Source organism: Physella acuta, unplaced genomic scaffold (assembly GCF_028476545.2).
Source record: "Physella acuta isolate Inbredline_101_S28 unplaced genomic scaffold, ASM2847654v3 ptg000105l, whole genome shotgun sequence".
NCBI lineage: Eukaryota > Metazoa > Mollusca > Gastropoda > Physidae > Physella > Physella acuta.
In genome coordinates this window covers 1,846,931-1,862,402 of record NW_026731625.1, presented here as the reverse complement: position 1 = coordinate 1,862,402, position 15,472 = coordinate 1,846,931, and the positions used below count along the sequence as shown (strand labels likewise).

Here is a 15,472-nt window from a genome sequence, read left to right as displayed (position 1 = left end):
TGAGAATTATGAAATTTATCAACCTGGGTCACGGGAGGACATTTTGTTTTGTTGGCTCATCGTGCAAGAAAGGGGAGGGGAAGTAACCGGTTGGATTTTCTTTCTTTCGCTTTAAAGTTTTTAAATGTCCGTTTACAAACTTACCGTTCGTCCTCGTGAACAACTGAGGGAGTCTTGCGTTCTGTTACAGAAGGTGTCATTTGTTTGTTTTTACTTTCTCGTATATACGAAGTATAGAGAAAGTATTGTAATCGTGCAAAAAAATCACTTGAAATTTTAACAATTTTCACCGTATTACACCTCAGTCCTTCATCACATCCGAAGTATAGAGGACTTATTTAAATCGGGCAAAAATTATCTATCCAGATTTATCAAAATTAAGAGGTTTTATGCGTAATCCAGTCTGAAAAACTGGGCTTTGCAATTCTGTCCGTATGTCTGTGTGTCTGTCAGTCTGTCCGTGTGTAAACACGATAACTTGAGTACCGTTACAGCTAGGTTGATGAAATTTAATATATAAGTATTTTATCAAAATCGTAGATCCGTATCAACTTTTGAGCGATTTCCGATAACCGGAAGTGGTACTTTTTCTACTTTGAATTTTTCAAAAGCCTATAACTTGAGTACTATTTCAGATAGATACATGAAATTTCACATGTAAGTATAAGATCTAATTCTCTAACTTCTGTCAAATTTTGAGTAATTTCCGTTGCCCGGAAGTACTAATTTACGCTACTTTCGATTTCTCAAAAAAAAATGTAAAGTACTAATAATATTGCGCACTATTATGCACTTTTTCATTTGGCGTTCACTTGGTGTGCAATCTTTTGTCTACGAGATTTTATTCTATTGTTAAAACTTTAAGTATTTAAAATGGATTAAAGATCATGCCTATAGCCCGTGTTCCCATCCCCTGTTATTTTATATAAGAATATTCGAGAAAGTTTAGGGGTGATCGCTCCCGGTTTATTTAAATTAAGAACAACCGAAATCAAAACGTTAAAATAGGAATTTCTTTAACTATGCTTGGTCCTGATTCTGTCTGTCTGTCTCACACCTGTCCAGAGCCGGCGTTAGGGGTACGCGGGGCCTATGGCCAACCATCCGCGCGGGGCCTTTTATTTTTTTCATTGGTGTATAATTAAATAATACATGTACAGTAAGGCGTTTTTTTTCTTCTCAACGCGAATTAATATTTATAACGATATATATGGTATTTTTAAGCTGTTTATCAATGTCGTATTAACATTAAGACACTGATTAACAAATAATTTGTTTACTTAGAAGTGCTTTTGAAACGTTGCTTGTTAAGGCTTTTTGTTTGAAAAGTAAAAAATAAAACAGATATAAGTTTGAGACACGCATTAAAGAGACGATGAACGTCAGCTTCAAACCTGATTTTTTTACATTAATGTTTATTTATGAAAATCTTACCAGTACGTTCACAAACGAAGATCTACTTTTCTTGCCTTTCGTGAGGAAAATTCCATGATTATATCATCGTAGTCCAAACTGGAGGCTATGTCTTTTTCTAATGACAGAATCGACAGGCCGCAGAGCCTGTCTTTGGACATCGTTGACCTCAAATAGTTCTTGATCAACTTCAGTTTGGAGAAACTTCTTTCGGCGCTTACCACTGTGACTGGAACTGTTAGCAAGATTCTGTAGGCGATCACCGTAATGGGAAAGGAATCACGAATACTCCAAATGTACTGAAGCACTGTTTGGCTGACTTAATACCTTCGGGCAAAATTTCTCGAAACATTGTGAGCTCTGTACACAAATCTGCCCCGTTTAAGTCACGTGAGCTCACCGATCGCAACGCTATATCAAGATTTATGCAACTTTTTAACAAATCCTCATTATTTAATTTTCTCGTTGTGTTTATGTTGTAGAGAAACCCAAAGAGTGAATCGTATTGTCGTAGCTGTTCAAATCGAGTGTTCATCTGTTCTAAACTCATCTTCACCCGATAACGTGCTTTCATCTGTACTCTCATATTCAAATTGTCTTTTTCTTTTTCTGCTTCTTTTCTGTTTGAATACTTGATCCACATCCATTGCTTTGGCAATTTCTTTTGCAATAACCATGGCAGAATTAAAACCATTTTCCCGATAATTTGTCAAGTAGGTGACGAGTCCTTTAATTTGCTGTATTGCTACATCAAGTTGCATATCGGCTGATTGTAGCGATTTACTTACAGTATTAACTGCGAATAGGATGTCATACCAAATGATCACAGCAAGGATGAATTCAAAATTTCCTACTTCAAAATTAGCAAGTGATTCTGCTTCGGCTTTTACCATAGGGTCCTTGGACTCATCTGATACAGTGAAAAGGGCTTCATTTATTTCGCTTATTTGGTAGCGCAAAGCTTTTACACTCTCTAAACGGCATTCCCATTTTGTGTCTGACAGTGATTTTACTGTGATGTAAGGCACAGCTTCTTCCAAAATCAAAAGATTTCGGAATAAGCTCGAATCGTGAAAAACACTGTTTACGGCTATAGATATCCAAATGAAATGACTCTCAAATGTAATCACGGACGCTCAGTAAGGTGGAACACTGGGGGGGGGGGGGGGGGGGGGGGTGACAGTTGGTGGGGTGAGGTGAAGGATAACTGTACACTTAAATCTATTGGATGCCAAACCCTAAAAAAAAATCAGTTCGGGTACTACGTTACTGGATCTCTGACCGCAGCCATTCAAGGGAAGGTGCGTGTTTATAGAGCGTCCGCGTATTACATTACAGAGATTAAGACCGCGTTCTCACAAGAGAAGGTCCGTGTCTATAATTGAAAGTTTTTTCCGGGAAGGGTCGCTACGCCTCTGGGGGGGGGGGGGGGGTGACACCATTAAGTGCCGCACCGGGTGACACCCGACCTCGCTACGCCACTGTCCCTACAATTACTCAAAATAAACATGTGCTTAATCACTTTACGAATACCGTTAAAGTTTACCAAAATGAAAATGGACATAATTACTGTATAAATGCCCTTCAAAAATATAAAAATAAATACAAGTATAATGTATTTAAAGATGACCTGACAATATATAAAATAAATATGAACATAATTACTGTATGGATGCCTATTAAACGTATCGTGGTGAATATGCATAATTACACAAAAGATGCCCATACAGTGTATAAATTATGATTTTAGGGATAAATACTCTGGATTTCCGGGGCATGTCCCCATCCGCTGTCTCCCCCCTCCCCCCTCCTCCTCTGCAAGCCATCATCAGGCCACTGACTGTTTACACCCCCGCCTGCTCACTAAAAAAACGTCTTCAACGGTCCGCGTACAATAGGGTATCTGTTTACTTTTTTCCTGATTTTACCTCCCATGTCAGGTCGGGAGCTAATTCGCGACCGCCATCTCCAGTCACCTCAGGACAATAGCGAGTCGACCGTGCCAGCGATGTGTGACACTAATGTCTTTCTTTAGAATAACGGTCTGTCCCAGTCCATGTAGAGGATAACTCACTAACATCAGCCGTGGCCTCAGTTTTAACATCCAACAATTTCGGCCATTTAGTAGTTTTTTTTTAAATTTAATTCAGCAAAGATTATTTAAGTTTACAAACTAATTCAGGCAACAATGGCGTTGCTGAAGCGCGGGCCCCTTCAAGCGCGGGGCCTGGGGCGACCGCCCCGTTTGCCACCCCCTAACGCCGGCTCTGCACCTGTCCTTTTGCTGCCTGGCTGCTGTCCTTGTGCTGTCTAGTGCTTCCCTGCTAGCATTTGATATTTGATATGGGAGTGTGGTGAACGAAACTAGTCAGGGAGTGACCTCCCCTTTCTCAGGTCGACTTCATTTCTTTCATTTTTGTATTTACTGTAAATGCCATGTGTAAATGCCATATATATATATATATATATATATATATATATATATATATATATATATATATATATATATATATATATATACATATATCTGTGTGTATATGTGTATAATGTTAACGTGACACAGGTTAACCTACAGTAGAGCAACTGAGAAGAATTTTCTCACGATAAAATGTAAATATTATGAAACTTCAACAAAAGAAGTGATAAAAATAAAGTAGCGTGACCTTAACCTTGGGTTACACCTCGTCAGGTGTATCTCAAATATCTTACTCGAAATGTAGGTCGAGGTCAGCAGTAAACATTTCGCATTTTGAATTGATTTGAAGAAATGGTCAGCTTTAACATTATTTATTACAAACATGTTGCTAACGTTATATATCAAACACGTTGCTAACGTTGTATATCAAACATGTTGCTAAAGTTATGTATCAAACATGTTGCTTATGTTGTATGTCATACATGTTGCTGGTTCGAAAACAACCGGCACATGTACGGCTATGTCCACAGGATGTATCTATCTACCTCTCCACTTTATGTGTCCACCGCTCCATCACGCCACTATGACCATCAGATGTTTCTCTCCACCACTCCACAATGTCCACCACTCCACAACGTTCACCACTCCACTATGTCCACCACTCCACTATGTCCACCACTCCACTATGTCCACCACTCCACTATGTCCACCACTCCACCACTCCACCACTCCACCACTCCACTATGTCCACCACTCCACTATGTCCATCAGATGTTTCTCTCCACCACTCCACTATGTCCACCACTCCACGATTCCACTATGTCCATCACTCCACTAAGACCACCACTCCACTATGTCCACCACTCCACGATTCCACTATGTCCACCACTCCACTATGTTCACCACTCCACTATGTCCACCACTCCACTATGTCCACCACTCCACGATTCCACTATGTCCATCACTCCACTAAGACCACCACTCCACCACTCCACTATGTCCACCACTCCACTATGTCCACCACTCCACTATGTCCACCACTCCACTATGTCCACCACTCTACTATGTCCACCACTCCACTATGTCCACCACTCCACTATGTCCACCACTCCACTATGTCCACCACTCCACTATGTCCACCACTCCACTATGTCCACCACTCCACTATGTCCACCACTCCACTATGTCCACCACTCCACCACTCCACTATGTCCACCACTCTACTATGTCCACCACTCCACTATGTCCACCACTCCACTATGTCCACCACTCCACTATGTCCACCACTCTACTATGTCCACCACTCCACTATGTCCACCACTCCACTATGTCCACCACTCCACTATGTCCACCACTCCACTATGTCCACCACTCCACTATGTCCACCACTCCACTATGTCCACCACTCCACTATGTCCACCACTCCACCATGTCCACCACTCCACTATGTCCACCACTCCACTATGTCCACCACTCCACTATGTCCACCACTCCACTATGTCCACCACTCCACTATGTCCACCACTCCACTATGTCCACCACTCTACTATGTCCACCACTCCACTATGTCCACCACTCCACTATGTCCACCACTCCACCACTCCACTATGTCCACCACTCTACTATGTCCACCACTCCACTATGTCCACCACTCCACTCTGTCCACCACTCCACTCTGTCCACCACTCCACTATGTCCACCACTCCACTATGTCCACCACTCCACTATGTCCACCACTCCACTATGTCCACCACTCTACTATGTCCACCACTCCACTATGTCCACCACTCCACTATGTCCACCACTCCACCACTCCACTATGTCCACCACTCCACTATGTCCACCACTCTACTATGTCCACAACTCCACTATGTCCACCACTCCACTATGTCCACCACTCCACTATGTCCACCACTCTACTATGTCCACCACTCCACTATGTCCACCACTCTACTATGTCCACCACTCCACTATGTCCACCACTCCACCACTCCACTATGTCCACCACTCCACTATGTCCACCACTTCACCACTCCACTATGTCCACCACTCTACTATGTCCACCACTCCACCACGTCCACCACTCTACTATGTCCACCACTCCACTATGTCCACCACTCCACTATGTCCACCACTCTACTATGTCCACCACTCTACTATGTCCACCACTCCACTATGTCCACCACTCCACTATGTCCACCACTCTACTATGTCCACCACTCCACCACGTCCACCACTCTACTATGTCCACCACTCCACTATGTCCACCACTCCACTATGTCCACCACTCTACTATGTCCACCACTCCACCACGTCCACCACTCTACTATGTCCACCACTCCACTATGTCCACCACTCTACTATGTCCACCAATCCACCACGTCCACCACTCTACTATGTCCACCACTCCACCACTCCACTATGTCCACCACTCCACTACTCCACTATGTCCACCACTCCACTATGTCCACCACTCCACTATGTCCACCACTCCACTAAGACCACCACATATAGATTGACCACCACAACCACACAGATGAGGCTATGAGAGTCCATGCGTTTGCTGCCCAGGACTTGGCAGTTTTCTATAAGGCTCAATGTCAGTCGAGTGGTATTGCTTCTTAGATGGGTGAATAATAGATTTTTAAAAACTTTTGTACTAATTCTCCTCTGGATAGTATCACTCCCGATATTTTTAGTTTTTCGCCCACCGTTACAACTTTTTTTTTGTCTTAAACATTTTTTTCAAATGTTGACACTTGTATTTTAAAATAGATGTAAACTTTTAAAATACTTAGAAAAAGAAACAATCAAAAAGCGATAAAGAAAAGAAAGAAAACTTGATTTTGCCACGTAAATTTTATTTGAAACATGAACACATAACCAACCAGATCTGTAGGTTTAAAGTAAACATTCGATCTGAAATCAATAAAATAAACATTCAATATGAAATAAATAAAATGTTTAGGCAACAAGAAAGTAGTGGAATGAGATGGACATTTAAAAACGGATTCGTGAAGATTGACAATTTAGTGTTCAATTTGCTGAGTAAAAAATTATTTCTTTTTTAACTCATCATTTAGAAGTATTGAATAGCTAATATTTGGTTCATAAAGTTTTTATTAAAACAAAAGCAAAAACTAAAAGGCAGCTTTATTACATAAAACATTCAAAATTGTCTACATTGTACACTATTTTTAAAAATACAGAATACTAAGTAAAATCATATCTAGATTCCACTTGTACTTAAAGCATTAGAAAATAAATAAATATTCCCACAGCCAAATCGAAATGATTATGGCAAAATAAATAACTCAAAAAGTCGGCTGTGAGAAGCAAACATTTCACATCAGCTGAAACATAAACTTAAAACATTTTAAACTGCTATTTTCTAGTCCAACAGTATGAACTAGAATTTATCATGTGTAAGCTGACAATGCTAAACTAATGTTAATTTTAATTATTTTAAATTTTTAATGGACTAAAATCTTATCAACAAAAGTCGAATTAGATTAATTAGGCCTAGAAAATGTAATATAAAATTTAATTTTCTAGTGCTCTAAAAAGACTAGGTTGAAAATAATTCAAGTTCACAGAAATTTATAATAATATTTCTAGTCCAAGTAGTGTGAGCAGTAGTACTGAGTAGGCCTACTGCAGTAATTTAGTAATTTACTAATTAGATCTAGAATCTAGCTAGATTTGTATCTAGTCTAGTAGTAATTGTAGTAAATTTAGATTTTAATTTGGAAATCTAGCCTGTTTAGTATTAAAATTTACTATTATTTGTCATTTGTTGCTATTTAATACTAAACTTTACAAGATGTTTAAATATTAATAAATATTTATCTAAAACAAGTGTAGCATTTATTAGCCAGAAAATAAATCTAATCTTGAAACATTTTATTGTCATTTCTGTAAATTATTTCATCCTAATATATGCTGTTGATTTCAACAATGATAAATAAAACATTTGTAAAATGTATTCAAATAAATATGTGTATGTATATACAGGAAGAACCATATAGCATCAAATACAATGTGGCAAACTTCATAAATAATCAAATATGCAACCAGTAAATTAAATCAAACAAATAGTAAGTTTTCCCACAGTTCATAGGAAAAAATAAATATTTTATGAACTATGTCAGACATTGTTATCTATCTTGATTAAGGTTTCATCAATGCAAAACTAATTCAGTACTTCAAATAATTGTAAATGATACTTTTTAAGTAAATACAATTTTACTTTATCAGCATCTATACACACACCTAAAATATTACTTTGTATTTGATTTTTAATAAAAAAAAGTCAACAAGGTGTAGGCTACAACAACTGCATTCTCAAGTTTAAAATAAATTCAAAACAGGGTTTTTCTAAAAGTAAACTGCGAATGATTGTCCTCACAGATCTTTAAATCTATTCTAGTGCATCGCAATGGACCATATTTTTGTGTCCTATAGAAATTACCTAATATTTTTAAAATATAGTAAAAATAAGTTATAAAATAGCGTTGGTCAAACATAACCATAAAAGCACTGTCACCTTCATTAAAAAAAAATGGAGATAATTTGTACAAGTCTTAGTGAGACAGACATTGAGAGAATCCTTGTTGACTAGAAGCTTCTGGGCCCAACTGGCAACATCAAGCAGTCCATGGTACAAGCAGCCAATGCCACGCCATTATTTGCCCCGTCCAGTCTGAAATCATTTTGAAATAGTCTCATTAGTAGGTCCAAAGCTTGTATTCAAGGGTAAGCAAGGATTCATTAGAATATTAATTTTAGATAAAGTCATTTAATATAATTATGGTAGTCTTGCTTCATAAAATCATCCTAAAATTAAAAGAAATTCACAGATGAAAATATTAATAGCTGCAGAACAGGTTAAAACCAAAACTGAGTTGAAAGTCTTGCAGCTACTTACTGGGTATAAGAATGCGGATAGTCTTGCAGGTACTTACTGGGTATAAGAATGCGGATAGTCTTGCAGGAACTTACTGGGTCTAAGAATGCGGATAGTCTTGCAGGTACTTACTGGGTATAAGAATGCGGATAAAGTCTTGCAGGTACTTACTGGGTATAAGAATGCGGATGCGGAGTCAGATCCATAGTCATTTTTAGCTTCACACGTAAACTCCCCCATGTGCAGACTCCAATCAATATCTCGGATGATCAGGTCACCTGTTGGAGTCACCTGAAATACATCATTCATGTTTTAGGGCAACTGGAAAATATATTTTAGGGGCAACAGGAAACTTTTTTTTTTAAAGGGCTAAACATGTTTTAGGGGCAACAGGAACTCTCAACCATGTATTACTATTAGGGGCAACAAAAAAACGTTTTAGGGGCAAGAGGGAATCTCAACCTTGTTTTAGTGGCAACAGAAACCTGTTTTAAAAGCAACATGAAAACATGTTTTTGGGGCAAGAGGAAAACTCAACCATGTTTTAAAAGCAACAGTAAAACTAAATCATGTTTTAGGGGCTACAGGAAATTATGTTTTAGAGGCTACAAGAAATCTCAACCATGTTTTAGGGGCAACAAAAAAACATGTTTTAGAAGCAACAGGAAAACTCAGCAATGTTTTAGAGCCAACAGGAAAACATTTTTTAATAGGCTACTGGAAATTATGTTTTCGGGGCTAGAGGAAATCTCAACCATGTTTAGCTGCAACATTTTTATAACAATAAAAAATATTTGGTAAATGTAGCGTCAGTGTGTTGATCACGTGATACTTACAGTGTACGAATCACTTTCTGGGTCAATGGGCATGTTATCTCTGTCATACCAGGTGATGGTTGGGGTGGGGCTACCCTGCGCACGACAAAACAGCTGGACAGTGCCCGTTTCATATTCAAGTCGAGATGATGTCCACATGAATATTCTTGGCTGACCTGAAAAAATTAGGAGAAAACTTCACATTTCAGAAAACTTCACATTTTAGAAAACTTTGATCTCAGCACCATGAGCTGGACATTTTAGAACTGTGATTCTCCTTGTAAAACTATTGGACTTCACATTTAGAACTGTGATTCTCCTTGTAAAACTATTGGACTTCTCATTTAGAACTGTGATTCTCCTTGTAAAACTATTGGACTTCACATTTAGAACTGTGATTCTCCTTGTAAAACTATTACAACTATGTCAAGAAAAGGGAAGTATTTTATTTACCTGACCAAGCACATGCTGTCTGCTCAATTCCATTTGCAGTGTCTGCAATAAAACAATGATACAACAGTTTAAATATTTCATTTACTGAATGCTCTAAAAGCTCAAGAACCAATATCCAATATTCAGACTTAAAATTGATCACATCTAATGACAAACCAATGTTCCAACTTTACTTTAATTGACCTATGACCCACAAATGACCTACCAATTGTCAGTCTGTGCTCCTGTTTGATGGTGACTGCTGGGCTGTGTCCCACACAGACGTAGATGCCAGCGTCCTCCTCACTCAGACAGTCCAGGTAGAGTCTAGACTGTGTGCTGGACAATTCCAGCCTGGACAGGCCGTCAGAGGTCATGTGATGCTCCCTGTTGCCGGTGTGGGTGTCGCCCTGTAATGGTAAACCAACCTCAGCACAACTCTTAAACAAATCACTGTCACCCTAAATTTGTGTCAGTTTATTTTCTTTTATATGGTAGTTTTTTTTTTTTTTATCGAAGTGTTACTATCTTTCTAGCGTTGTCTCAGTGTTCCTTCATTTATCTCAATCTCACCGGCTGACCCACCTGGTGAATTCTTTCTCCGTCCTTGACCCAGTAAACCAGGGCTGGGGGGATGCCAGACACCTGGCACTCCAGCACCACGCTACCCCCCAGCATCCCCACCGTCTGTGTTGGTTTGCTCTTAAACATGCTCGTCTTCTGGAACCTTGGATCTTCTGGGGAAAAAAATCTTAAAAATATAACAAGTCTGTCATGCAGCAAAAAACATCTTTAAAGTCTGTCATGTCATCTATCAAAATGTTCTCACAAAATTACATAGAGGAACGGTAACCAAGCTACAGATAGATAAAATAGAGTTACCTTTCTTTAGACTGGTCCTTTTAAACAAAGATTTCTGAAAGAAGGAAGAAGAAATAATTTTAGACGTGTTTGGGGAGGAATTTCATTCATTAGTTAATTTTGTCCCGTGATTTAATTAGTAATAATATGCGTGGAAAGGCTACATTTTTGCAACCTGACAAGTAGGATGCACAGAAATCTCCAAATTCTGGTTCTAGTTCTAGCCGTCCTAAAGTTTATGGACGTGAAATATTGTTATAACAGTTTAAAATGGCCATGGACCCCATCCGTCTAGACGTGTCATGGCCCCCTGGTTTATAACTCTGGTCACGTGACGAGGTTTTCCGGGAAATGTATAAATAGCTCGGCCACTTCCTGCTTGTGGGTGTGAAGGGGACGGGAGTTGACCTGGTATACACCTAAGTGGGTTAGGAGGTCAGATCACTGGGTCGTGTTGTGGCGCCCGAGAATCAGCGCTTGCTTCACCGTGCTCGTCTGCTACACTCAACAGTTGCTTCACTTTGATCGTCTGCTACAAATGTACACCCAACAGTTGCTTCACTTTGATCGTCTGCTACAAATGTACACCCAACAGTTGCTTCACTTTGATCGTCTGCTACAAATGTACACCCAACAGTTGCTTCACTTTGATCGTCTGCTACAAATGTACACCCAAAAGTTGCTTTCCAGTGATCGTCCCGACGTTCAACAGTTTTGATAGACCCACAATTTGGATGTAAAAGTGACCAAGTCACATCTGACTGACAATCTCTAGTAGACTAGTGTACGCTGGGTTTGGGGTGGGGATACCTGTGCCAGTAAACAAAAACTCTACGCCTAAATCTGGTAATATCCCTAGCTTTAATTCCAAATGTAATCCTGAACTTGATCGTAATCCTCCTACATTAGTCTTAAATGTAGCTTAGTGTAACCTTAAACTTTATCCTAAACCTACAATATAATCTAGCAACAATAGAAAGAGCTTGTTAAGTCGACATTCGATTTGGTAATATTCATATGTTCAACTCCCAGGGGCGTAGCTATGGGATGACAAGTGTTCGGCAACCCGGGGCGTCAAGTGCTAGAATAAAACCCAATTTTTTGTAGCTGTCTTCTTCTTGTTTTATTTAAGCATTTTATCACCATAATTATGCATAACACCAAAAAATAAAACTGATAAGGTCAGTAAAGGTCAGGGTAGGGGGCCAGATTTTTCGTATAATCAATAGTTCGCCCTGACGACGAAAATGTCTACTCTACAATGAAATCTCTCAAATCCATGGTCTACAGTGAAATATCCGAAGGCAACATACATATCACGAAGTTATCACAAAGTCTTTATGAATGGGAGAAATAATTGCACATTTTTTTTACTCAGTCCCTACCCTAGATAAATGTCAAGTGTAAAGCTTGTCGAAGTTGGTATTCATTTTCTTGAATAATAAGAAAACTATTGTTATAGTTATAATCAGAAATGACAACTAGCTTCCAACGTCGATAAACTTTTGTGAGGTGGAAGGGGACACGGCCATTTAATACTTTGGTCAAATTTGACCAAATCGTTGGGATATTTGGTGGATTTAGGACTTAGACACAGGTCAAATTTAACCAAATCGTTGGGATATTTGGTGGATTTAGGACTTAGACACAGGTCAAATTTAACCAAATCGTTGGGAAATTTGGTGGATTTAGGACTTAGACACAGGTCAAATTTAACCAAATCGTTGGGATATTTGGTGGATTTAGGACTTAGACACAGGTCAAAATTAACCAAATCGTTGGGATATTTGGTGGATTTAGGACTTAGACACAGGTCAAAATTAACCAAATCGTTGGGATATTTGGTGGATTTAGGACTTAGACACAGGTCAAATTTAACCAAATCGTTGGGATATTTGGTGGATTTAGGACTTAGACACAGGTCAAATTTAACCAAATCGTTGGGATATTTGGTGGATTTAGGACTTAGACACAGGTCAAAATTAATTATTTATAATCGAATGGTTTGGCCAATTCAATATCAACTCAACTATTAGAACTTTTAAGTTTTAAATGGAGATTTAAAAATACAGGTAAGTTAAGTCTACCCTTTTAAAACTATACAGGGTTTAGACGTCAACAAAAATATAAATGTCGTTGTGTGGTGAGAGTGTAGTGTACTCACCCTGGGGTAGGCAAGGCTGAGGTGAGGCACTAGAAACAGGCACAAGACAACAGTTAACTGCAAGTGTAACGCAACCATGGTGTGTGATCGAATCCCGCTCAGAAAATATCCTTGAGTGCGGCTGTTGACAAAAAATAAATAATATTACTTACATAGTATAGCAAGTTGAATATACATAAGTTGAACATACAAAATACGTAAGTTTAACATATATATTACATAGGTTAATTAAACATAGGTTCTACATCAATTCCTAAAAATATTTTGATTGACTTCTTTAGACGGTTTATAGATTCTAATTATAAAAGTAAGCCCCCCCCCCTCATACCTAATGATCCATAGGGCAGATGAAGTCGATTTTATATGTTTCTCGGTTATAAAGGGATAGTGTAATCAGCACTATAACGAGCCACCTTTACTATCCCGAGCGTGAGTCGGGTACCCATCAGAGCTGAGTGAACTCACAGAGTCACGAGTCATGACAGATATCTGAACTCGAGAGCTTCGGAGAAGCAGTCGAGCTCTCTACCACACCGTTTCATGGCTTCTTATTATAGTTGTTTTAAATTATATTTTAAAAATTTAAATTAGAATAAGTTTAACTAATATAAAAATGATTCAAATCTAGAAAATCTAAATACTAAATTGTTTTACAATTATTTTTTTCCTCAAGTATGTCGGCAACCTATCAGGTAAAATTATCTGATCAAGTAAATCATATTTTAAAGAGTGCGTGAATATTGAGATCTAGAGTCGGTAGTAGATTTTCTGCTAACAATCTCGTAACTCCAATTACACAATAATCGCCCATCCAAAAACAAACGCGCTAAAACTAAACTTGCCAAGTTAACATAATCATCAGATTCAAAATAAAAAACCTGACAAAATAAACTAAAACGCCTGTTCTGCTAAGCTTACATGAAGTTCCAAAATTGATTACCTTTTAAAAATCAGTGTCCCTGTAGCGGTCAGTGAAAGATGAGTAGTTAGCGCAGCGGTGGAAGATAGAAGCAGTGTAGTGGTGGTCACAAATCTGAATTACTGCGGGAAAGGACGGCCATTTATAGTAATCTGTCTGACGTCACCGAGTTTACGCACCCACGACCAATGAATGAACCGCAGGGCCGACCAATGGGAAGCGAGGGACTGAACAAGAGAGTTGTGCCGCTAGGCCGCGCTGACTGCTCGCCCGTGGAAACCAAATCTATTCAGCAGGGGGTAGGGGAGCGGAATTTTTCGGTATACCGCAGTCGGTTGTTGCTTCAATGGGTGGGGTGAGGGGGGGGGGGGTCTAAGAAAGGTCGGCATGATGCAAGACTACCAGCGGGGAGTGGGTGTCCCTATATTGTCCGGGGCTATTTTAGGTCATGAGAAATCCTGGTCAGATACGTCCCGTTGCCGTCTATCTCACGTCCCGTTGCCGTCTATCTCACGTCCCGTTGTCGTCTATCTCACGTCCCAACAACGTTGTCGTCTATCTCACGTCCCAACAACGTTGTCGTCTATCTCACGTCCCAACAACGTTGTCGTCTATCTCACGTCCCAACAACGTTGTCGTCTATCTCACGTCCCAACAACGTTGTCGTCTATCTCACGTCCCGTTGTCGTCTATCTCACGTCCCAACAACGTTGCCGTCTATCTCACGTCCCAACAACGTTGTCGTCTATCTCACGTCCCGTTGTCGTCTATCTCACGACCCAACAACGTTGTCGTCTATCTCACGTCCCAACAACGTTGTCGCCTGCCTCACATCTGTGTTGCGTCTTCCTGGACTAGATGGGTCTAGATCAGGGGTTCCCAATAAACATTATTGAAAGGTTGAAGGGGATGGAAATCGAAAATTTGAGGGGGGTGCAAATCTAAAATTTGAGGGGGGGTGCATTACGAAAGTTTGGGGGGGGGTGCAAATCGAAAGTTTTGTCCCCGGGTGACGGGAAGGGTCGCTACGCCTCTGGAAGGAGTTTGTCGATTTAAAATAGGTGGTGCCCGCCACCCTACCGCTATTTTAGAATGTGCTCTAGAGTAAAAAAAAGGGTTGGGAACCCCTGGTCTAGATGGTGGAAAGTTACACTTACAGTATGGTATAAAGAAATGTAAGAGAAGGGTGATTGAAAGAATGAAACAATTAGCAGCGAATATTTCCAGCATCAGTCTTGTAATTCACATTCCCCAAACATAACCCATATTACATTTCCTTACAATAATCTAACATAGCAAGTATAATTCTCTTACAAATTACATTTCTTACTATTTTTCTAACTACAAAGAAAATAGTCGACGTCATATTGGCTCCCGACAAAATGGCACCTATATATTGGCTTCCAACAAATCGGCTTTAGAGAAATTAAACTTTTGATTTCTTTAGACGTAACCAGTGTACCCAATACACGAAACCTCAACTAACGTAACCTCTTTTCCTTTCTCAACTTTCTAACTAAATCATGTTTACTTTCTTTATTTTCTA

General features: G+C 39.4%; 1 protein-coding gene across 2 annotated transcripts; it reads right to left on the bottom strand.

The window, feature by feature from the left end:
* Positions 1 to 7,306: 7,306 nt before the first annotated feature.
* LOC131932443 (zwei Ig domain protein zig-2) lies at positions 7,307 to 14,059 on the bottom strand. 2 transcript variants are annotated; one of them, XM_059289348.1, is made up of 9 exons: positions 13,948 to 14,059; positions 13,008 to 13,128; positions 10,865 to 10,898; positions 10,568 to 10,719; positions 10,209 to 10,392; positions 10,004 to 10,045; positions 9,572 to 9,726; positions 8,907 to 9,026; positions 7,307 to 8,531 (listed from the first exon to the last, which is right to left on the bottom strand). In XM_059289348.1, the coding sequence occupies exons 2-9, from the start codon at positions 13,083 to 13,085 to the stop codon at positions 8,514 to 8,516; spliced, it is 783 nt and encodes a 260-aa protein (XP_059145331.1). In that variant the 5' UTR covers positions 13,086 to 13,128; positions 13,948 to 14,059; the 3' UTR covers positions 7,307 to 8,513. The 2 variants fall into 2 exon arrangements, with proteins under 2 accessions (XP_059145331.1, XP_059145339.1); XM_059289356.1 differs by having other exon boundaries at positions 10,568 to 10,716.
* Positions 14,060 to 15,472: the final 1,413 nt, after the last annotated feature.

What these genes read in the sequence shown, in the direction of transcription:
- LOC131932443 (XM_059289348.1), bottom strand. Translation starts at nt 13,085, where the DNA reads ATGGTTGCGTTACACTTGCAGTTAACTGTTGTCTTGTGCCTGTTTCTA. An exon ending in AAGGACCAGTCTAAAGAAAG is followed by an intron (nt 10,720 to 10,864) that starts GTAACTCTATTT and finishes TTTTTTCCCCAG; the next exon opens with AAGATCCAAGGTTCCAGAAG. An exon ending in CAGAAAGTGATTCGTACACT is followed by an intron (nt 9,027 to 9,571) that starts GTAAGTATCACG and finishes GATGTATTTCAG; the next exon opens with GTGACTCCAACAGGTGACCT.